This window comes from Lissotriton vulgaris, chromosome 11 (genome assembly GCF_964263255.1).
Source record: "Lissotriton vulgaris chromosome 11, aLisVul1.2, whole genome shotgun sequence".
Classification (NCBI taxonomy): domain Eukaryota; kingdom Metazoa; phylum Chordata; class Amphibia; order Caudata; family Salamandridae; genus Lissotriton; species Lissotriton vulgaris.
In genome coordinates, this window is record NC_141699.1 from 864,192,664 (window position 1) to 864,216,076 (window position 23,413).

The 23,413-nt window shown below is 47.8% G+C and overlaps 2 protein-coding genes across 3 annotated transcripts in view; one reads left to right on the plus strand and one right to left on the minus strand.

The window, feature by feature from the left end:
• Nucleotides 1-23,413, minus strand: part of FARP2 (FERM, ARH/RhoGEF and pleckstrin domain protein 2) — a 1,631,776-nt gene that overhangs the window by 263,628 nt on the left and 1,344,735 nt on the right. The gene's annotated exons all lie outside the window — the stretch shown is intronic.
• LOC147683613 (exonuclease mut-7 homolog) lies at nt 16,979-17,701 on the plus strand. The gene has a single exon (XM_086944682.1). It carries the CDS (start codon nt 16,979-16,981, stop codon nt 17,699-17,701), a length of 723 nt encoding a protein of 240 aa, XP_086800808.1.

A 23,413-nucleotide genomic window follows, 5' to 3' on the forward strand; every position in this document is an offset into this window, starting at 1 on the left:
CCAATGTAGGAGGAATATCAGGAGGAGGAAACCCTCCAAGTCATCCCCCTGGATGATGAATTCTGTGATGCGGTGGATACGTCTATTCACTGGGCAGTCGAGGCAGCGATGGGGCCCTTTGAGCGGTGCATAATGAAGTATGCTTACGGCCTTACGCCATTCAGGCCGAACAGGCCGAGAAGACCCAACGCGCGGGAAAGCGCAAGTCATCCACGACGCCTGCACCTGATGTGTTAGAACGCTTGAAATCAGCGTTCTTGGCGAAATGTCAGCGGTTGGAACTGAAATGTGTCCCTGACGCTCCAGAAGAACCGCAGTTCACCCAGGAAGATGATGAAGATGACTCGGCAGGGGATTCTCTGGACGAGGCAGGCCTGTCTACTCCCTGGTGTCCTCCTGCAAGTGGTTCCAGAACTATTGCGAAGAGCATTGGCGAGAGCTGGCAACCCTGCAGAGTGCCCCGCCTTATACACAATGGTTCAGATGTCAAGCCGCCAACCCTCACTCTTGCCGATGGCGCAGTGTACAGCACATTTATCCATTGAAAGAATAGAGGGGGAATCCCATCCGATTAAGAACATAGTGCATGTATCGCCACTCCACAGAGTCGAACGCTTTGGCAGCGTCGAGCAACACTGCCGCGGCTTCCAATGAAGGCTCGAGTTCTGTCCCGCATTGATTTCTCCAACAGTCTATACTTGGGCCTGCCTGCAGGTCAACTTAAAAGACTGCAATATCCTCAAAATCAAGCAGCCAGGCTGATTAGCAAGTTACCCAAGTGGGAATCCATCAACTAGGACTAGAGAGACTACACTGGCTACCTGTGGCCCAGAGAGCCGCATTTAAAGCCGGTTGCATTATTTTCAAGGCCTTACAAGGCAAGGGCCCCCTGTTTATAAGACAGCTGATAGGGAGATACACCCCCTCGCGTAGTCTGCGCTCAGCCCATAAAGATCTATTGGTGGTGCCCCAGTTTAAGAAGAAGCGACAAGGAGGCAGCTGTTTCCACTTCTTGGCAGCCTCCTTATGGAACTCCTTGCCTCTGACTCTTAGACAGAGTAAGGATCTCCTTACCTTCAGACGGGCATTTAAAACCTTGCTCTTCACACAGGCTTTCGCTGTATAGATTGTTGTTAACACTTTCCCCTTGTTATGTTATTTATCTGATCTTTCCAACAGCGCCATGAAGCCCATGGGCGTACGTGCGCTGTACAAATAATAATTAACATTACATAACATAACATGGAACATGGAAAAGAGCGTGCGCAAATTATGCGAAGTGGGACGCTCAGGGACAAAGCCAGACTGATCCGGCAAGACCAGGCCATGCATTAGGGGTTGCAGTTTAGTGGCGATGATTTTTGCCAGGATCTTTGCGTCGATGTTGATTAGTGACAACGGGCGATAGGAGTCACAGAGCTCCGGGGGCTTGTCCTTTTTGAACAATGTGACGATGAGTGCTTCCCGAAGGGACGGAGGGAGCATCCCGACCTCATGCGCCTCTGCATAGACCTCCAGGAGGTGCGGCGCGAGCAGATCAGCGTATTTCTTATAGAACTCGACCGGGAGCCCATTGGGGCCCGGTGCCTTTCCATTAGCGAGCGCTGCTATCGCCAGTTTGACATACTGCTCATCGATAGGAAGACATAAGTATCTGCGCTGTGCATCCGACAACCAAGCGCACGCTATGCCATCGAGATACTCATCTAAGTCCTCGGTAGACGGCTCGCCACGCGTGCCATAAAGATCTGCATAAAAGCCACAGAATTGTTCAGTTATGGCCTCCGGGGTGTGATGCGCCCTGCCCTCCTCGTCCACTATCCTATCAATCCATTGCTGCTCCGATCTCGCCTTGATCTTGAACGCCAGCATCCTACCCGCCTCGCCATAACAATGAGCCACATGCCTTCGAGAGACATACTTAATCTCCTCCTCAGCCTGCTCATTATACTCCGCAATAGTCCCGTAATTTTGGCCAAAATGGCAAGATCTGGCCGAGGAGCATGTTTGCGCTCCAGGGCACGTATGTCGAACTCCAAGGCCCACAGCCACGATCGTATGTCACGAAGGATGCCAGCCGTCGTTCCGATACAGGTTCCCCTGATTGTGACCTTGAAGGCCTCCCACAGCGTGGCTGCGTGGTCTACCGTTCCCTTATTGAGCGCGAAGTACTGTACTATGGCATCGTGCACGGTTTTATCATAAATTGGATCTAGAAGCGCTTCGGCCCGCAGCCGCCAAATAAAAGGACGACGCACTCCAGCCGGATTTCTTAAGAGCAGCCGCACCGGATTATGGTCCGACAGCGGGCGGGCCAAAGGCGCCACATCCCTCACCCACTCCAGCAGCTCCTCTCCCACCAACCAATAGTCCAGTCTAGAGCAGCTACCATGCATGGGTGTTGCATGTGTGCCCTCCTGTCTGTCTGGGTTCCTTACCCTCCACACATCCTGCAATCCGTACTCTTCCATGACTCATAATATACCTGCAGCTACTTTGGGGTGCGATGCGTATTTGGATTAGACTTGTCTAATTGCGCGTTCAGGTAAGTGTTTAAGTCACCGCCCCACACTATGGGCGCTTCAGGCCACCTTCGCAGTTGGTCACACACGTCGGATCATCCACTATAGGGCCATACATGTTTACAAACACCAGAAGCAAGCCACAGAGCTTCCCACACACCATCACACATCGCCCTTCACTATCAGCATACGTGTGTAACATTTGAAAATCGGTCCCCCTCTTAATCAAAATTAGGACCCCCCGTGCGTAAGAGGAGTAAGGAGCAGCAAACAAAGCCCGCCCATCGGCCAAGTGCCCCACATATCGTACTCGAGGCCAGATGCGTCTCCTGCAAGAAAGCCAACCATATGTCATGCCTATTCAAGTAAGCCGCCACCTGACGACCCTTTTTGGGGGAGTTAAGACCTCGCACGTTCCAGGTCAACAGAGCACAGTCAGCAGACATCATAGTTGGGAAGTAACAGTATTACCAGATAGTGACAGTAGGACAGTATAAGCACATTCAATTGTAACTGGAGCAAAGCAGGTGACGCGCGGCACAGACAACATCTCAAGCATTGTGGATTGATCATTATGCGAGAGAAACAATAAAAAATAAACAGGAACCTCAGCAACCCACCCCACCACCACCCACCACCCACTACAACCTCCCAAACAGGTCGAGACCATCCCCCCGCCCCTAACTGAGCAACAACTTTGTGGGTAATACCCATTGGGAGAAGAAGCACAGCTGCGCATACTCGCATTCAAGTGCGGTCGCCGGAAGAGGTCCCATGTTAGCGCCCCTTAGGCTCCAGTATCAGTTACACAAAAAAAAAGGCCATACAGTCCCCTCATGGAACCCAGGGAGAGCAACAAGTGTACATGAGCGCCACATCTCTCACCCAGCATCAACCAGCGCAACCACTACCATAATGAACAGTGACTAAGAACGACATCCAGTTCACAAATGGGAGATAAAGGTCCAGCATTGTAAATGATGATCATTCAATCGGCATCCTCCAGACCCGACTCCTGTCTCTCAGGCGCTGTCCGTTGCTCACGTGGTCTGCCCTTACAGATATGTTTCGTGAACTTCAATGCCGATTTGGCATCCGTGAAGAAATGAGCCTGCTCCTCATGAGTCGCCTTCAATTTTGCGGGATACAGCATGGCGTAAGGCACCGCCGCCTCTCAGAGCAATTTTTTCACAGGGAAAAATTCACGCCACACAGACTGGACTTCTGGGGTATAGTCAGGTAAGAAAGATAAAGTGTCACCTTTATATTGCACTGGCACCCTCACTCTGGTCTCCCGCAGGATCGAGTTGCGGTCTGCGTAGTTGAGAATCCTGGCAATGATCGGCCGCGGTGGTGTGCCGGGTTTCGGCCTAGGTCCCAGCGACCTGTGAGCCCTCTCAACTATCATCACACTGATCAAGGCTGGCCCAAACAGCTCACCTAGCATGCCATCAATAAAAGTCTCCATCTTAGAGATTTGAGTGGTCTCCGAAAGGCCAAGAATTCGCACATTATTGCGCCTAGATCGTGCTTCTAAATCTTCGTTCTTCGCACTGATCACCTCTAGGAACTTTTCCATTTGTAAAAGTTGCGTGCGGGCCTCAGCCTGGGAGTCGCGACCGTCCGACACTCTGTTTTCCAAGATGTCGAGCCGCTTCTCATGCTTATCCACCTTCCGCTTCACAACATCCAATCCAGTCGCAAGGGCATCTATTTTACCATCAATGGTCTTCATCCCCACGTGCAATTCCAGAAGGATGGTGCGGGTATCATCCTCAGACCCATCCGGTGCGGAGGAGGCGCCCCCGAGTCACTCCGCCCCTGCGTCTCTTCCGTTAGCAGTGTCTGCCGCTTGGCCTCGAAGGCCAGCTTGGCCTGCCTGGGCTCCGTCTTACTCATATTCCGGTCAGCGTGAGCCAAGCAAGGTCAGGAGTTTTTACCTCCCAGGGGCCCCGAGCAATAAAACGTCCCAAGTAGTCGTGCAGTGGGCCTTCTACAGCCGCCACGTAGTCCGGGGCGCCGTCTTCAACTGCGTCGTGGCCGCGTGGCTACCCAAGCTTTCACTGCCCCACTCTTCGCTCCAGCATGTCCTCGGTTCCTGAATCTGCAGGCCTCAAGGTACTGTGTGGCCCCCTCCGTGCACTCCAACCCGTGGCGTACGCTGCGCCTCCCCCAGCACCCCGCCACCCGAGGCCCTACAGAGCACTCACCCCAGCCACCCACTTGCCCCCGGGCAAGTGTAGCCACGGGTGGCACCGCGTGGCAGCTGGTTGGCAGCACTCCCCAGTAGCCACGGACAGCCCGGAGACCGGTAAGGCACCGCGAGTGGCACTGCTCCTGCTCAGCCCCCCCAGGACACGCCACACAGGCCCCACAGAGCGCAGTCGTTACCCCGTGTGCCCGCACAGCCAGCCCCAGCGAGCCCAGCCCTGCACAGCGCCCCCACTCACCGGCAATCACCTCTCGAAGCTGCTCCACACCAGTGACGGCCCAGCTAGAGGTCCCCGACCGTCCGCCTCGTTGGCAGACCACCACCGTCTTTGCTGGCTCACGGGGGCAGAGATTGTCGGAGGGCTCCCCGCACCCGGGTCAGTCCGCCGGAAGCCGTCTCTCCGCAGCGATGGGCCCGCAGTCAATGCAGGGCAGTCTAATCTCACCGCCCACGCACTCTGATGCCACCTTCCACTAAGGCAAGTTCGCCCAGCATCCGGCGTCACTCACTACTTCAGGCGCGAAGCCGCCATCTTGTCCCGCTGCACTCGGCGAGCGCCCACCAGGACTTCAGGGTGAGAGCGCGGCGCCCGATATCCAATTGGGCTCAACGGGCTATAGTCTTTTTGGGCAAAGCAAATTGCGCCCTCTCTACAGAGAGGCGCCGTTCCTTCTTGCTGAAGGTGGATCCCAAGCTGGGGGATTTGGCCTCTTCGGAGGCGGGCTCGGTGGCCCAAGGTGGCTTATTCGGGGATCCTTTTATTAAGGAATTCACAAAATTCATCTCAACGTTCACCTCTCTCGACAAGGCGCAATCCTCTATCGAGAGGGTTTTCAACCCACGTGTTTTTGTCACTGCTGGTCGTGGCAGAGGGCGCTTGGCCGGCAAGTTCTTCAACCAAGGCCCTCCGAGAGGTGGTAAGAAGTCCACGGACTCAGGACGGCAGGAGTTCTTCCATTCCCATCGTAGAGACAGAGGTCGAGGCCAACAGAAGGCCACAGCAGGTGAGTGCCTCTCCTTCACGTTTACCCAGGGTGGGGGGCAGGCTGGCTCTTTTTGAGGGCAACTGGAGAACTATTACTTCAGATGCCTGGGTGTTACAGACTGTTTGAGGTTTTCAGATCGAATTTTACGGGACGCCCTCCCAGACGGTTCGACCCAAGCCGCGGTTTTCGCTCGGGACATAGCCGCCCTCATAGACAAGGAGGTGGCCGATCTCGTGCGGAAAGGAGCGGTAGTTCCCACCTCCCTACACCCAAGGGGTTTTAGAAGAAATATTTTCGTGGTGGACAAGGCGGACGGTGAGCAACCCCCCGTCATAAATCGGAAAGAATTCAACCAATGGCTGGTTTACCGCAACTTCAAGATGGAGGGTATCCCTCTTCTCCGCGATCTATTGCAACCCAGCGACTGGATGGTGTGTTTGGACCTGAAGGACGCATACCTGATGGTGCTGGTCTATCCCTGACACAGACGGTTTCTGCAGTTTCTTTGGAGGGGTCAGGTTTACATGTTCGTGACTCTGCCTTTTGGACTCTCCTCGGCCCCGTGGTGCTTCACGAAGGTTCTCAGACCAGTTGTGGAGGCGCTTTCGGCGAGGGGCCTTCGGCTCATCGTTTACTTAGACAATATCCTGCTTTTGGAGCAGCGTCCCTTACGGTTGGCAGACCGTCTCAAAGAGGCGTCCGATTTGCTGTAGCATCTGGGGTTTGTCATCAACGACAAAAAAGTCTCTCTTGGTTCCTTCCAGACAGGTAACCTTTCTGGGTTTCACCATCGATTCGGTGGCCCGTACCTTGAGCCTTCCCCCTAGGAAAATTGTCAAAATTTGTAGAGAGCTCAGGCGCACCCTGGCTCATCCCTCCACCTTGCTTCGGCAGGTAACAAGAGTAGTGGACCTCTTGTCCTCGTCGATACAAGCCATATTTCCGGGGCCACTCCACTACAGTACATTACAGCGCCTAAAGGCCGCCCATCTACGCAAGGGTCTTCAATATGCGGATCAAGTCCCTCTCGAGGAGGAGGTGGGCAGGGAGATGCGATGGTGGCTCGACCATATGGAGGCCTGGAACGGCAGAGACATCTTTGGTTCCGAGACGGATTTGATCATAGAGTCAGACGCCAGCAAACTCGGCTGGGGTGCTCGCTGTGGGGACTCCTTCTCCGGAGGAAAGTGGTCTGCCGTGGAAAGTCAATTGCACATCAATTGTCTGGAATTGATGGCGGGTTCCTTCGCCATCTAGTGTTGGACCAAGGACAAAGTCTCGTGCCATGTCCTTCTCAAGACGGACAACGTCTCTGCAGTGCGTTATATCAACCACCTAGGGGGCACGAAGTCCAAAGCTCTGGCGGAGTTAGCCAAGGATTTATGGACTTTTTGTCTTGCCCACAATATCTCGGTGACGGCAGAATACCTCCCGGGGGTGGTCAATGTGGTGGCGGACAGGCATTCCAGGACTTGGACAGACAAAAGTTTGTGGCAGCTTCAACCGCGGGTTTTCCAGCGGTTGAAAGACGTATGGGGGCCGTTCTCCGTGGACCTTTTTGCGTCCAGACTGGACCATCAGCTCCCAAAGTTTTACAGTTGGAAGCCGGACCCTCTAGCAGCAGCGATGGATGCGTTTCTGCAAGACTGGTCAGTGGAGATAGGGTATCCCTTTCCCCCTTTCGCAATGATCATGAGGTTCACGACTCAGGTCCGCAGACAGAAGGTAAGGGTGGTCCTGATAACTCCATATTGGAGGTCTCAAGTGTGGTTTCTAGTTCTTCTGGAACTTTCTTGGGATTCTCCAATCCTTCTACCCCATGATGTTTTCTCCTGAGGGATACTCAAGGTCTCCCTCACCCTCTCCTCCAACAAGGTCGAATGCCCCTTGTGGCCTGGTGGATTTCAGGCATCGCTGGAGAGTCGGTGGCCTATCGCAAGATGCTCAATGACTGCTGGGAGCAGCGTGGGCAGATAGCACTCACAAGCGGTACAGGTCAGCTTGGGCTTGATGGGTTGGTTGGTGTGTACGGAACAACTTCGATCCCATGGAATGCGAGGTGGTAGCTAGCCTCAATTTTTTGGCTTCTCTGGCAACCCAAGGTTTGTCTTACAGGACGATTAATTCATATCGTTCGTCAATTTCGGCCGGTCATATGCCGGTTCAAGGCGATCCTGTTGGGGAGCATCCTCTTGTGTGCAAGTTTTTGAGAGGTATTCGGCTGATGCTTCCTCCGGAGCCGAGGTATTCCTCTCTTTGGGACGTGAACAAGGTTCTTCGCTTGTTTAAGTCTTGGCAATCTAATGGCTCTTGTCCAGGAAAGAACTTTCAACAAAACTGGCCATGCTTTTATGCTTGGTCTCCTGTTGTAGAGTCTCCGACGTGCAGGCTCTGGATATCTCAGGCAGGGTCTACACCCCTCAAGGCGTTACTTTTCACGTGTCCCGTAGAACGAAATCAGGTTCCAGAATCATTTCCTATCCAGCGTTCGATCACTCCCCTAAATTATGCATGGTCAGGTGTCTCAAGGAATATGAGTCTATGACTGAGGAGACACGGCCACCGGGTGAGCGACAGTTATTGATTTCCTTACGTAAGCCCTTCAAAGCGGTTTCACCACCGACTATTGCGCACTAGGTCAGATCGGTAATGCAAGAAGCGGGCATAAATGTCTCGCAGATTGGAGCCCATTCAGTGCGAGGAGCCATGGCATCCAAAGCCTTCTCCCTGGGATCCAGGTTGGAGGACATTTTGAATGCGGCCGACTGATCATCGGACTCCATGTTCAAGAGATTTTATTTCAAGCCAGTCGTGGATATGGTGGCTCTGCTGGTGGTGGATAAGCATTGAAAGAGCATAATCCTCGCCTTCGGTCCTGCCATAAAATGAAAAAGTTCCTAGGAACCTAGACGGAAAGTTTCAATTCTATTAAGGACGCTGAGGCGAGGATTATTCCCGCCCAGGGCTCTAGCGACCTCCTGTTTCCCGCCCGGGTGAGCTTCACTTTGTAGGGGCGAGGCCTTGTATGGTATAAGTATCTTGAAATGTATTGTTACTAATGTTTTTCATGATGATATATGCTTTCTGTAATCCTTCTTGTTGTTTGGGTTCTTTTTGCTTGCTCGTTTGGTTAAAAAAAACAGAGTCATGGCTTCTGTTTTTGTTTCAGGGTCTGATGGAACCAAAAATGAGTGATGCTTTGAGTACTGGTTCTGGCTGCAGTCACAAAAGAGGAGGTTAACCCAGGAAGCACACATCTTCGGGATTAGTGGAAGGAGCTGATTGGTGGACTTTGTGGATTGCCTAAGGCATCTTGGGAATGCTAGTTTTCTTTTGTAAAAAAAAAAGATGTTTATGTTGAACACTGCTGGCTTAGGAATAAAGGAAAGTACAGCATAATCCTCACCTCCACCTCCTTAATAGATATGAAACTTTCTGTCAAGGTTACTAGGAAATTTTTCATTTTCCTCCCAATACATGGACTCTACCTAATCTGAACACAAACTTGGATAAATCATGCAAAGCAGGCTTAACTCATGTGCTTCCTATTAGTATACATTAATCAGACGAAGGAGAGAACATACATCAATTAAAAAATGTTTAAACAAAGCAATTACATGCAGTTTGTGAATACCAGCCTTTTGTGAAATTACTTTTAGCAAAGGTCATCTTATTTCTAAATCAGTAAGAGTATTGGTGATCCATTTACACAATATGATTACAGAAGATTTGCACTACGATCATCCTTATTAGGCCTTCCTTTTGTTTAATATAGGTTTAGTATGATATTTCATTAGTTACAATTAAATCTCAACTGTTCCCCAATTCCCTCTCTCCACAACGTTCAGAGTGGAGAAAATTACAATACAATCTGTAAACATCAGCAAAATTCCAGCGGCATCTCAATACATATGAGTTTCAAAAATGCATTATATGCATTATGAGAACCACAAACAGTGGAATGATATTACACACCTAATTGTATCACCGCTAATTTCCATACCATCTTACGATCTTGTCCCTGTCCAGTTCAAACCAATTTGCGCCTCTGTAGTGCTACATGTATTTTCACCTTGTGAGATTGATGTGACATTTAACTATGTGTTTTACCTGATTCCTTTTTAAATGTACATAATTTTTGTGTTCTTGCATGATTTCATTTCGTGCCTTCTTGCAGCCTCCGAGTGGATTGTTTAATTTCTTCAGCGCAGAGCAAAACAGCCTTGCTGGAACAGAATGTGTGGGATATGCGTTTGAAAGCGTGAGAGAGATATGTTCTTCTCTGTCTTGGAGTCAAAACACGGAGGGTAGGACAGCTTCCGTCTTGACCCTGAAACAGACCAGTACAGTCAGCCTTGGTTTTGCAATAGACGAAGGAAGGAAGAATTTCTAGAAGTCTCTCTCTGTGTTAGTAAAAAGTATTAAAGACAAGAATTTTTGGCGCTCATACAGAAGCTCACTCATGAGGTGGACAAGCTGTCACAGGGCAAGTTATGCTGTCCCATTGAGACTTCTGGATGACTGGTGACTCTTTTGTTAACGGACTTGGGCAGCATTGAAGTCCACTACCTGTTGCTGGCCGGGACATCTGAACTCCCCTCTCCTGCTGGACCCGCTTCTCTGCAATGTTGTTCCCGCTCACCCGCCGCCGCACCTCTCCACCTACGGTGCGGCCGCCGAGTGGGGGCGAGCTTTCTGCCATACCAGGGAACTACAGGTTCCATCTCTCCTTGCGGCCGGAAGCCGCACACTTGAATTCGGCGCCAGGAGGCGCACAAATACCCGCGTCCATTTCGGCGGAGCGTGACTCTTTTGTTAACGGACTTGGGCAGCATTGAAGTCCCCCTACCTGTTGCTGGCCGGGACATCTGAACTCCCCTCTCCTGCTGGACCCACTTCTCTGCGCTGTTCCCGCTCACCCCCCGCCGCCGCACCTCTCCACCTATGGTGCGGCCGCCGAGTGGGGGCGAGCTCTCTGCCATACCAGGGAACTACAGGTTCCATCTCTCCTTGCGGCCGGAAGCCGCACACTTTAATTCGGCGCCAGGAGGCGCACAAATATCCGCGTCCATTTCGGCGGAGCGTGACTCTTTTGTTAACGGACTTGGGCAGCATTGAAGTGCCCTACCTGTTGCTTGCCGGGACATCTGAACTCCCCTCTCCTGCTGGACCCGCTTCTCTGCGCTGTTGTTCCCGCTCACCCCCGCCGCCGCACCTCTCCACCTACGGTGCGGCCGCCGAGTGGGGGCGAGCTCTCTGCCATACCAGGGAACTACAGGTTCCATCTCTCCTTGCGGCCAGAAGCCGCACACTTGAATTCGGCGCTAGGAGGCGCACAAATACCCGCGTCCATTTCCGCATCGCGGGAGCGCCGGGCTAAGCCCGGGACAAGGGCAGGACCATCTGTGGCCATCGGAGGCCAGAAGAGGCTGGGCTAGGCCACATCCCTGACATCCGAGACATTGGTTAGTGGATACTTGCGTTCCATACTCTGTACTCTTGCTAGGACATATGGCAGCTAATCGTAAGAATGTACATAGAGCGGGGGAGGTAGTCGTTGGGTCAATGGACGCTTTTTTAATTAGAGCTGAATCTGTACTACAACATGAGATAGCCCTGGCGGAGAAGAGACTATCGTTGGGTATAGCGGAGGTACAGAAAAGGTCCTCGTTAGGCAAAATTAGCAATGCCAAATCGCCCGCAGTAAATCTCTACCCTACAGCTCTTATAAACAAGCCGGGTAATGATCAGGGGCCCGGTAATGGACAAGAAGCGGATATACCCACTACTGATATGACCGAAAATAACCCTAGAGATCAGTCCCTAGCTTTATCATCTCGTCATCTGGATACGTGCATACCACCTTCAAGCCAAATAGTGGTCTCCCCAATTATATCACGCTTGTCTACCACTCCAAGAATGTCCGTGGATACCTCCTCCGAGGAAGACACATACAAAACTAGCCCTACATTAGTAGCAAGACTTCGCTCACATAGATTAGCTGCAGCTCAAAAAGGGCAAGATCAGTGCACTAAGAAAAACATGGCAATTCCCATAGCTAAGAACACAAGTAATAGCAAAGAAATTGGGGGGGGGCAGGCCAAAGGTTGGAGTTAATCAGGCAAGGGGTAAGCAAACGGTCCTAACAAAGTCTACAGGTACACAAACAGAAAATGATAGTCCCATTTATGTTAACGGGCTGGAGAGACGACTAGGGAAACTCGAGACAACATTGAAGGACTCCCTAGAAGCTATGTTAAAGGAGAAAGTGGAGGACCTCGAAAAAGATCTGGTAGCAAGCTTAACACACTTCACGGCAAGAATAGAACATATGTATAAGAAATTAGGGAATGAGGAACAAACATCTTACCCGGAAGGGAGTAATCCTTTATTATATCACAACCCAATAGGGAGGGATGCAGAGGGCCCAGTAATAGCTAAAAAACAACCCCAAAAAGCCTTAAACCCGATTGAGGGAAACAAGGACCATACTCCTAACATAGCTCATGATAACATTGGATACGCAGGTAGGTTTACATCACAGGGAAGCCCATGTAAAACACTGGGCAAAACTAAGGTCTATAGCCCGAAAGGAACTGACTTGATGCCAAATACTGACGTTCTACAACTACCACCGGCATCCTCACCCTATGTAATACTTTTAACAGGTGTACCCTCCTTAAAAAGAGACCAACAAGAACCCTGGCAAAACCTCCGTAACTCGGTAGTTGATTGGCTGGTAAAATTCAAGAGGTTCCACCCGGGAGATATCCATAACATCTTGATGGTCCGTAGGGTTGGGTGGTTGGGGCACTCCTCAAAAGATATCAGAGGAGATTGTTTGGTGATTAATTTTAGGCGCCCCCAACAAGCCAAGAAGGTCTTACATTGCATGGAAGAACCCCACTGTGCAAATACGCTTATTAGAGCACTTCCCCATGGGTACTTCTATAAACGAATGTATGATGACAACCCAAGACAGCAGTCTCTTCCAGTCTCATTAGAGAACAGATTTGATGGCTTTGTTAATCTAGAGGAGGTGGATTGACTACTCAAACCTAGTTTAATTATATCCCCTCTGGAGGAAACCAATAAGGAGGTAGACCGGGGTGAGGTAAACCAGATAGCTATTACCAAGCACACACTAAATACATCAGGAAAGGGTGCTATGGGCTCAGGTGACGATTTATTATTAACAACTAATAATAGTAGTACTAAGATAGCAATGGACAGTGGCTGTAAAGTACAAAAAGGAGGAATAGGCGGCACACCCACTAGAGTAGAGGACACAGTTGCTCAAGTTAGCCAAGTGGTCCCACAACTGGCAATATCATTGAGAATTCCGGAGGTCAAGTTTATGTCATGGAATATAGCGGGCCTGTCGAGGAACCTCCGGAACATTGTCTGGTGCAGATACACCGATGAGTACGATGTATTACTGCTACAGGAGGCATGGGCTTTAGATACTCCCCATAGGCTTGGATATAAAACCTTTTGCTGCGAAGCTATTCCGTCTGTAAGAGGAAGAGCGTCTGGGGGTCTCGTGATTTGGATAAAAATTACATTGGAAATTGTAGTTACCCCCCTCTCTATTCCATCCCAGGACCTTCTGGGTGTAAAGATGGTGACCAAAAACAAAGAAACTGTCCATTTAATAAATGTATATAACAGGCCTAACCCTTTAAACAAGGAATCCAGGGTAATAGAGCATCTTGACTCGTATCTTGATTCCCTGGGTCTTAACACGCATATAATATTAGGCGGGGATTTCAACTGTAAATTTGAGCCATTATTGGGTCTTGATAATATATTAGATGATCAGGACAAGGCAAACAATATCCCTGCACTAGATAGCACTGGGGTGGTAAAATGTACGGTTGCAGCAACCCAAATTTTACAGTTAACTGTGGGGCATGACCTAAGGGCTTGCAATGGCCGCTTCCAGTCAGATAGACAAGCGGCCCCAACATACCGTAAAGGCAATGCCAAGTCGTATATAGACTTTATATTGGTTTCCTTAAGCTTTTGGTACTTAATTAATGATTTTAAAGTTGTCTTCAGGACAGAGAGTGACCACTTGCCGCTACAATTAACCTTGAATTCCCAGCCTTTTTTATCTAGCAAAGTCGAAGGAGATGCACTAAATGGGATGGACGGTGTTTTCCAGATATCCAACAACAGGCATGCTGTGAAATGGTCTCACATTCTAGCCAGGGAAGCTACGTTAGTAAATATATATAACACCTTCTCAGACACTGTTTCTTCCGGTCAGAACCACTCATTAGGAGCACAGGGTGTGCTAGACATGCACTACCTACTGGTAGACACTTTAACACCCCTTTTGAGTAAAATCTATGAGAAGGATAACATTTCAAATAGTAGTTACACTAACTTAAGTAACCCTTGGTACAACAAAGAATGCAGCGTAGCCAAAACTCACCTGATCCAGGCAGTTAAAACTAAGAATATGCAGGGTATAAGAGATAGTAGACAAGCTTATAACAAGATCCTTTTACAGTCAAAGAAAGCTTGGGATGAGGACTTCTGGGAGGATTTATTAACTGCAGCTAAAATGAGGGATCAGGGTACTTTTTGGAGCCTAATATCAAAGGCGAATAAGTCTGGCAGAACCTCTATTGACCTATACTTAGATGAAAAAACATTGACTGACCATTTCTCAAAGTTATATTTTCAAAATGAGGATGGTTCGTGTATAGAAGAACATGAGATGGAATTAGCATCCAGTTCTGTTACCTTAAATTTTAGCTTAGAGGAGACCATCCAGGCTCTACAGGCCATTAAACCAGGGAAAGCCCCAGGACCTGATAAAATCCCTGGCGACCTGTTAAGACACGACATGGAAGTCTGAGGACCCTATATAAATTATTTATGTAGCTCCATAGTGGCAGGCACGCAGATTCCTGAGACTTGGAAAGGGGCAGAAATAGTAACAATTTTTTAAAAAGGGGATCGGTATGATCCAGCTAATTATCGCCCAATTAGTTTAATTGATCTTTTACAAAAAGTTTTTGCCAGACATATTTTAAATAGACTTTTAAATTGGATGGACGAAACTCAGGTATTGACCAAATATCAGGCAGGGTTCAGAATAAAAACCAGCACTATAGACCAAGTATTCAGGTTTACATGCATCTGCTGGAAATATATTAACATAAGGAAGGGCAGTCTGTACGTAGCTTTTATGGATCTAAGGGCTGCCTTTGATCTAGTCCCTCATACCCTTTTGTGGAACACATTAAAAAACATGGGTGTCCCAGGCGAACTACTCACAGAATTAATTATACTGGTAATTTCGCCAAAGTAAGATGGGGGAAGGGAGGGGAAATAACTAAGGCCATACCTGTGAGACGGGGCGTACGCCAAGGCTGCGTACTGGCGCCTACGCTCTTCTCACTGTATGTTAATGACATACCTGGGGAATTGTAGCCATGATTCACCAAAACTGGGGGGCGAAGTGATCTCAGCCTTATTATTAGCTGATGACACTATCCTTATTTTACAAACTCCTAAGGGACTCCAAAACTTGGTAACTCTTTCTACAGTTATTGCGTGGAAAAGGGACTAGAAATCAACTCATCTAAAACTAAATATATGTCCATAAACCCGCAAAAATCGTTTAAGAAGAACTTGGCCTTAAATAACCAAAAACTGGAGTACGCGGGGAGCTTCAACTATCTGGGTATCACGCTGGATAGTAATTTGTCTTGGAAGTGGCACCTGGAAAATAGCAGAATATCTTTTAAACAGAACTCGATGCCCATCCTAAAAATTCATGGAGGGAGCCACTCCAAGGCTATTACACCAGCATTGGAAGTTTTTTAAGCTAAGGCCCAATCAGCGGCACTATATGGGGCTGAGATTTGGGGGTCATCCTGTAGGAACAACTTTGAACGGGATGAAAACAAATTTATTTGCAGCCTACTTAAAATACCGACTAGAACTCCCCTAGTACCAGTGCTTTTGGATATTGCTATTAAACGTACTGATCATCAAGCGACTTTAAGGCCGTTATTTTATTGGGTCAGGATATGGACCACTCCAGAGTTGATTAATTATAGAAGTGGCCTGCTAGAAATCATGCAGATTGACAAGTACAAGAATATTGCGTGGCTAAAACATATCTCATTGTGGTGTACTAGGCTAGGGCTATCTCACAACTGGGAAGAGCCCTTGAGTTTGACACCACATAGCAAAAAGCTTCTAAAGTCCACTTTTTGGTCCTATATCAACAATGACATACTGCAAAGTTCATCTATTGGTACGCTGACCCAGAGGTTCTTGTCTGTTAAGGATAGTGTTTCCTTCGAACCCTTTATGAATGAGATAGGTCCTCCTTTGGCGAAATCCTTATATCTCCAATTTAGATATGGGGTCCTTCAGACAAAAGCGTATACCTGCAAGTGGGGGGGCACCAAGGATACTGATTTGTGTACTCTTTGTTCGCAAATGGTGAAGGAAGATGATGTTCATTTACTTTTCTTTTGCCCAGTATATAAATCCCCTCGATGGATTAGATCTTTATGTAAAAATATGGGCTTTAGGTCCTTCAAAGAGGCTGAATGTATATTCAAGTCTGACACTTCACAACCCGTAGTGTTCTGCACAAGCAGGTTTCTATTTAATGTGTACCTGATTAGGAAGAAGCTTGGTTTAAAGCTATAGTTTAATTAACATGATTCTAGTGTCCGCCATCTTGCACATTTGTATATAGGATGTTTTAAAAGATTTAATTTTTATTCTGGCTATTCAATTAAATTTTACTGTATTTATGTACTTAGATTGTAGGTTTTAGGGCGAAAATTGTAAATATGGATTAATTGTATATTTATTTCTGTTCCAATTCATTATTGCCTGCTCACTTGGATCTTGACTGTAAAATGTTTTTATAATGTTGCTTTTATGGCTAAAAGATAGCCGAAATAAAGTTGAACGAACGGATGACTGAAAGGGCTTCCCAGTCGAGCTGACCAGAATGCTGTGCTGTACTCAAATGGTGATGTATGAGCTATGAGTTTCATTGCTCTGTGATGTTTTCATGGCCCTTTTCTACACTGGCCCTCGCAGTCCAGTGTAGAATGCCCTTGACTGTGTTGTAGGTCATAATTGAAGAAATTGTATCTATTCAGGTGTGTAGAACATTCTGCCGAAAATAGTCCTTTTCATTTGCAAGAAAAACAACTTCAATTCAGTGATTTATTTGCTGAACGAGGATTTCACCCATCAGCGCTGCTCAACTCATGGCTGGGAACAATCCTACCTGCAACACAACAGGCTATACCATTGTCGAGTTGCTGCACAGTATGCAAGTTCTATTGACAAAGAGGAATACGCAAGAGCTCCAGGAACTAGCCCAGGAAGGTTTCACTGGCCTGGCCGAGCCATTGTCTGATCTCTTGGAGCTACTGGCAGCCTGCAATGACGGCAAGGGGAAGGGCAACTCCCTGGGGCACGTCATCGCCAGCGAGTTCCAGGAATGGATAAAGGAGCGGCCATTGCTTCAGCAGACTGGACTATGGCTGAAGAAGTTGCAGGCCCGTGTGTTTGAGCTGATATCGGCGGGACAAACAAACGCTGTTGATCCTCTCATCGAGATTTACCAACTTAAGAATGCGGATCGTGACTTTTTGTTGGGTCATGTCAGTAATATTTACCTCTGTGGCAAGTATAAAGAGGCAGCAGCCCTGAGCACGAAGCTTAATCTGCAACTTGATCTAGACTTAGAGAAGATGTATACTCCGTTGTACCTTCTGAATAAGGTCGACCTCATGGAAGCATATGTCTCCGAATACCCAGAGCTGCAACACCGGCTCATTTTTATTGTAATACTTTATTTGATATATTCATATCATAAAAGTACAAACATTACTAAACATAAAACCAATGTACAAATATTACATCCATTTAATCTTAAAAAGGTTAAAATCTATATACAATTAAAAAGAATAATTACAAAGGACTAAGGTGCATTCTCAGTAATATTCATATATCTAGATGTAGTGGGAGTTTAATTTTTGCTATTACCTAGCAGCCTCGTCCGTATGAGCCAAGCGCTAGCATGATACTTTGCAACCCCGCAGACAATATACAAAGATGTTGTGTCAGTTAGAAGGATATGCAATGCAGTTCTAAAGTCTCTAACACCCATCTCCCTACACACAGGTTTTAACCATCTTGCTCTAGGATGCTTGTAAGCCTTACAAGCAAACAAAAAGTAAGGTAGAGATTCTTTCATACATGGGCAGCCTGGGCAGGTAACATCGTGATCCCTCGCTCCTTTCCACCCCTCTGTAAACTTTTTAAGGGGGAGTATACCATATCTCATCTTCAAGAAGAGGGATCTATCTCTTGGAATTTGAATGTAATCCAAAAAGGGCTCTAACTTCCTAATTGGCTTATGTTACAGGAATTGGTTAGTCAAAGGCCCCCACTTTGTGCTTTTTAGATCCTCAGCCTCCACCCACTCCCAGTATATTTTTTGGACAATTTGTTTATGTGGTGGGGACTGGGAAATCCAAAGTTTAGCCATTCCTTAACTCACCACCAACTGCCTCAATTTATTGAGCCACTTTATCTTTTTTGAGGCATTCAGGTTAATCAGCTCATCCAACACCAAGGCATATTTTGCCAATTCTGGTGTCCTTCTCAGGCGCACACAGACCAGCAAGGGGCGGAGGCGTACTATGTCCACAATTGATCGTTTGCCCATGTCGTTAAAGAGAGGTTTCAAAGGGGTCGAGCAGGGAAGCGATACTAAGTCTCTCACAAACTTATTCTCAGCTCTTACCAGGTCCATTGTGTTCTCTCCACCCCACAATTCAGAGCCATAAACCGCCGAAGCTAACGCCTTTCCCTCATAAACTGCGAGGGCCGGGGCTATTGGCCTTCCAGTAGACAAGCGCTGATTCCTCAGGATGACTCCGGAAACCCTTTTAAGATTTAGGAGCATTTTTGCTACGTGGGAGTCCCATTTCATGTTATTACTCAACCTGACTCCCAAGTAGTCAAACTCTTCCACAACCTCTAGCGCAGCCCCATTTAGCGTGAGATGAACTTTCCTAGCCTTTATTTTAGAGGATAGCACCATCAGCTTCGTTTTGGTGGTAGTGACAGTTAGCCCTCGCTCGTCGCAAAACAAGCTAAAGCGATCAACCAGTTTCTGTAAACCCGATGGCGTTTTGGACATCAGGAGGGTAGGTGTTTTCTCCCCGGCCAGGACTGGGGCATCCACAGGGTCCTCCCTCAAATTGTCTACCACCCCATTAATAAAGAGGGAGAACAATGTCGGAGCCATCACACAGCCCTGGCGAACCCCTCTGTTGACTTGCACCCTCCCTGTTAGTTGGCCTTGGCTCCCCCACTGGATTCTGGCATAATTGTCTTCATGGAGCCTAACAACAAACTGCAAAAGGTGACACAGGAACCCCATGTCCAGCAGAACCTTCCAGAACTTATCACGGGGGATTACATCAAACGCTGTTTTTAAATCAATAAAGGCCAAATATAGGCTACCCTTTGCGACGGACACAGATTTCCAGCATACTGCGCAGAACCTGAAAACCTGGTCCATCGTGCCCACATTTCGCCTGAAACCCGCCTGGAAGTGTGTCAGAATATTATCTTTGTTCAGCCATGTCCCTATTCTATTAACAATGACCCTTCCAACCACCTTCTGAATTGTATCAATTACACTTATTGGTCTGTAGTTGGCAGGGTCCTCCCTGTCGCCTTTTTAATATATGGTTACAACCTGCGCGCCCTCCATGATTCGGGGACAGGGTGTCCGTACATAATTAAATTCATTATGCGAGCAATGAGGTCGGACCATAGCTTTAGGTCGTGCAGAAGTAAGTCGCTCGGCAGCCCATCCGGTCCTGCCGCCTTGCCGGGTATTATATTTGTAATAGCATCCCGCACTTCCCGGGGAGTAAAGGCTTCTATCTGCGTTTGGGTCTCTATACTGAGTTTATTATATGCCCCAGTTATTTGCCCCAGATCTACTTCCCCATAATACAATTTTAAAAAATGGAAGTGCCACTGTTGTTCCGATATATGATTTGGTATTGGCTCCGCCCCTCTTCTGTCCAGTTTATTGACCAGTTTCCAGAACAGAGTTGAGTCTTTTGCATTGGCAGCAGACTTGAGTTGCTGCCAATGCTCCTTCCCCCAATCCCTCTTAGCTACTTTAATACTCCTACTCTACTCCTTCCTGGCTAGTCTTACTGTTGTCGGGTCCTTTCTCTTAATGGAAGTCGTTATTGCCTTTCTCTTCTCTCTGCATTCGGTCGTATACCAAGGAGTACCTTTCGAGGGTTTTTGGTTTAGATTAGTAGGTTCCCTTCTTTCCCCTATAGTAAAAAAAACACCAATTGTATCTATTAGGTTCTTATAGGAGTCAGCTAGTTTAAAATCTGAGGAATTAGGCTGTGCCAGCCTGCCGAATCTTAGGTCTCTAGTTTCTGCTTGCACCAGCTCTTTAATACTAATCAATTATTCCTCTTCACATTTTACTCTGCTCCATTTTAACTTCCTGTTGCAATTTGTGGGTATTACTTCTTTAGCAATCACCACAGGACCATTCCTTATTTCAATCTCACTTCCCCAGTTGATTTTCATACAGAGTGGTTGTGGTCACTATCCTGTGATTGCCTGACCTCCATATCCACTAGGCTGCCCCATGATTGGATATCCAATAATATATAATATATGCGTGACGGGCAACCTATTCTATTATATGTCATTGCCCCGTTAGGATCCGAAACAATCCACCCATTAAGAGCTCGTAGATTATGTTCTAATGTTAGAGCATTCATTTGTATTGCTCTAGCCGACCATTTCCTAATAGGTTTTAAATTTAGAAGGGGAATGGACTGCCTCCAATCATCTGCACTAAGCCTATGCACCTCCTCATCAGCTAAGGAGATGCAAAAAACTAGAACGCGAATGGCGTATTAACTTCTGCCCAGCCATCAAATTACAATATAAAAAAGCGCAAAAGGAATACAATAAAAAAATCCGTACTTCCAAAGCCATGCACTATAAGACGCGCATTGGGGAGGCAGAGAACTCCTCTAAAGAGCTTTTTAAAATTTTTAAAGAAATTTCAGTGCTCACTAATGATAATGTGCCTTGCAACAACTCAGTGGAAACTTGCAATAAAATTGCACTTTACTTTTCAGAAAAAATCACCAACATCTATGCCAGTTTTTCTGACAACCTGCCATCCGGCCGTGATTTTATGGAAAGTGCAGTTGTTAATTCTACTGAGTCCTGCCTTCAATACTTTTCGGTTCCCCCTCCTGACACACTTATAAACATCTGTAAGAGCGTCAAATCGGGTTCCCCTCGTGACCCTGCCCCCCCGAAAGTACTCAGAGAAAGCTTACAGGTACTAGAACCTTACTTTAGGCACATAATCCAACTATCTTTCTCTTCAGCGTACCTACCGCTAGATTGGAAGAAGGCAATTGTATTGCCAATCAAAAAGAAACCTAATGTAAGTCAGGATTTCTTGGAAAACCTGAGACTAATCTCTCTCCTGCCATACCTTGCAAAAGTGACCGAAAAAATTGCCAATAAACAACTCATGGCTCACTTTGAAGTTAATAAATCCCTGCATAGCTCCCAGTCTGGTTTCCGGACTAATTACTCCACCGAGACAGCCCTCCTGAGAGCAACTGAAACTCTACGGGCAGGAGCTGACGAGGGTCACACGATGGCGCTCATAATGCTGGACCTCAGTGCTGCGTTTGACACTGTAGCTCACTCCATCCTGCTACAGTGTCTAAACCAGGCTGGGGTCACCAAGGCGGCATTGGGATGGCTTAAATCTTTTCTCATAGATCGCAGTTTCCAGGTTCAGAGAGGTAATTCCCTCTCAGACAGCATTGCCCTAGAACAGGGGGTGCCTCGGGGCTCTGCCCTGAGCCCCACCCTGTTTAACCTTTATATGGCCCCGCTGGCGGAGGTGGTTCAATCGTACGGCATAAAATTAGTATCTTATGCCGACGATACCCAACTCCTCATCTCCCTATCCCAGGCACCCACCTTGGCTGCTGCTAATTTTAAAACTTGCATGCAGGAGCTTGCAGGCTGGATGAACCAACACTGCCTGAAGCTCAATGGCTCTAAAACAGAGGTTCTTGTGATAGGGGGTAACACGGCTAGTTGGACCCTGGACTGGTGGCCTCCTTGTCTAGGCCCTATACCCTCTCCTTGCAAGGAAGCAAAGAACTTGGGTGTATGGGTTGATCCCAGACTCTCCTTTGACAGCCACGTCCAGAAGCTAGCAGGGAAATGCTTTGGTGTACTGAAGACCTTAAACCGTACCCTGGACCTTCTTCCTTTAGAGGCCAGACGCACGATGACCCAAGCTCTAGTCACCTCCCGTATCGATTACGGTAATGTTCTACTCTTAGGGACTACCGAGAAGAACATCAGAAAGCTGCAGGTTCTCCAGAACACGGCAGCCCGGTTGGTCCTCAGGCTACCCAAAAGAGCTGCCTCCAAGCCCGCCCTGGATGCCCTTCACTGGCTCCCTATAAAAAAGAGGATCCTGTTCAAAGCGCTCCTAATATGTTACAGGATAACCTCTCAGGTAGCCCCTGAATACCTGAAGGATCTTGCGATCCCCTATGTGCCCAACAGAGAATTGCGCTCCAAGGGTACCGGGCTTCTGAGTGCCCCCCGAATAAACAAAGCCAGAATGGGAGGGCTCTCCTTTTGTGCGCTGGCGGCCAAAAATTGGAACTCTCTTCCTCTGTACATCAGACTGGCAGAGACAGAGACCTTATTTAGGAGACTTTTAAAAACCCACCTCTTTACCCTATAGGTCTCTCACTTTTCTCCTGCTACTCTCTCCACAGCGCGGGGACACGCCGGGATGGCGTCACCAGGCGCTTTATAAAATCCTTTATTATTATTAAGGGTTCATAAGTGCAATTGAAGTCACCCCCTACTATCACTTTCGACCTTGGGGAAATATCCGCTAGTGTCGCATCTAGTAATGCAATTATGGGTGAGGATTGGCCACCCTGGGAGCCTCTAGCATATACACAGAACAATTCCAGTGTATTTCCCCCATTCGGGCCCTTAAGAGATATATATAATATGTCTTTTGAAGGTAAATTATGGGTAGTGACAGCCCAATTCAATGCCACACTAATCCATATATGCAGGCCACCTGATGGACGTCCTCTCCCTACCGTAATTGCTGGGATAAAATAAGTAGCCTACCCATTTTTATGGAGTGGGGTCATGCTCCATGTTTCTTGGAACATGCAGCTATTGAATGTATCAATAAAGTCGTTCCATTCTGGAATGGCCAGTTTTCTTTTAGCCCAGCTATGTTCCATGAAAGAAGATTGATGGTATTAGAAGCCAGAGCTGTTCCCCTGGCTGTTACATAGGGTATTGGTCCCTTCTCTGCCACGCTTGGGATATTTCGCCCATTACTAGTTAACTCCTCCCTCCTACAGCCATACTCGTATCCAACAGGAAATTCCACCTCCCTCTCAGCAGTAGTTACAATAAACCTACTCTTGTGTTTTAATCTAGTCCATTTGTCCTTGGTCCTATCATGTATGGCGTGTCTCGAGTTAATGACCTTAACTATGTTATTATCTATTTTTCCCTTTTTGTCACATTTTGGTCACCTGTTTGAGCAACTTCCAACC

Bases quoted from the DNA above. Each gene is read 5' to 3' on its own strand.
- LOC147683613 (XM_086944682.1), top strand. From the start codon at position 16,979: ATGGCTGGGAACAATCCTACCTGCAACACAACAGGCTATACCATTGTC.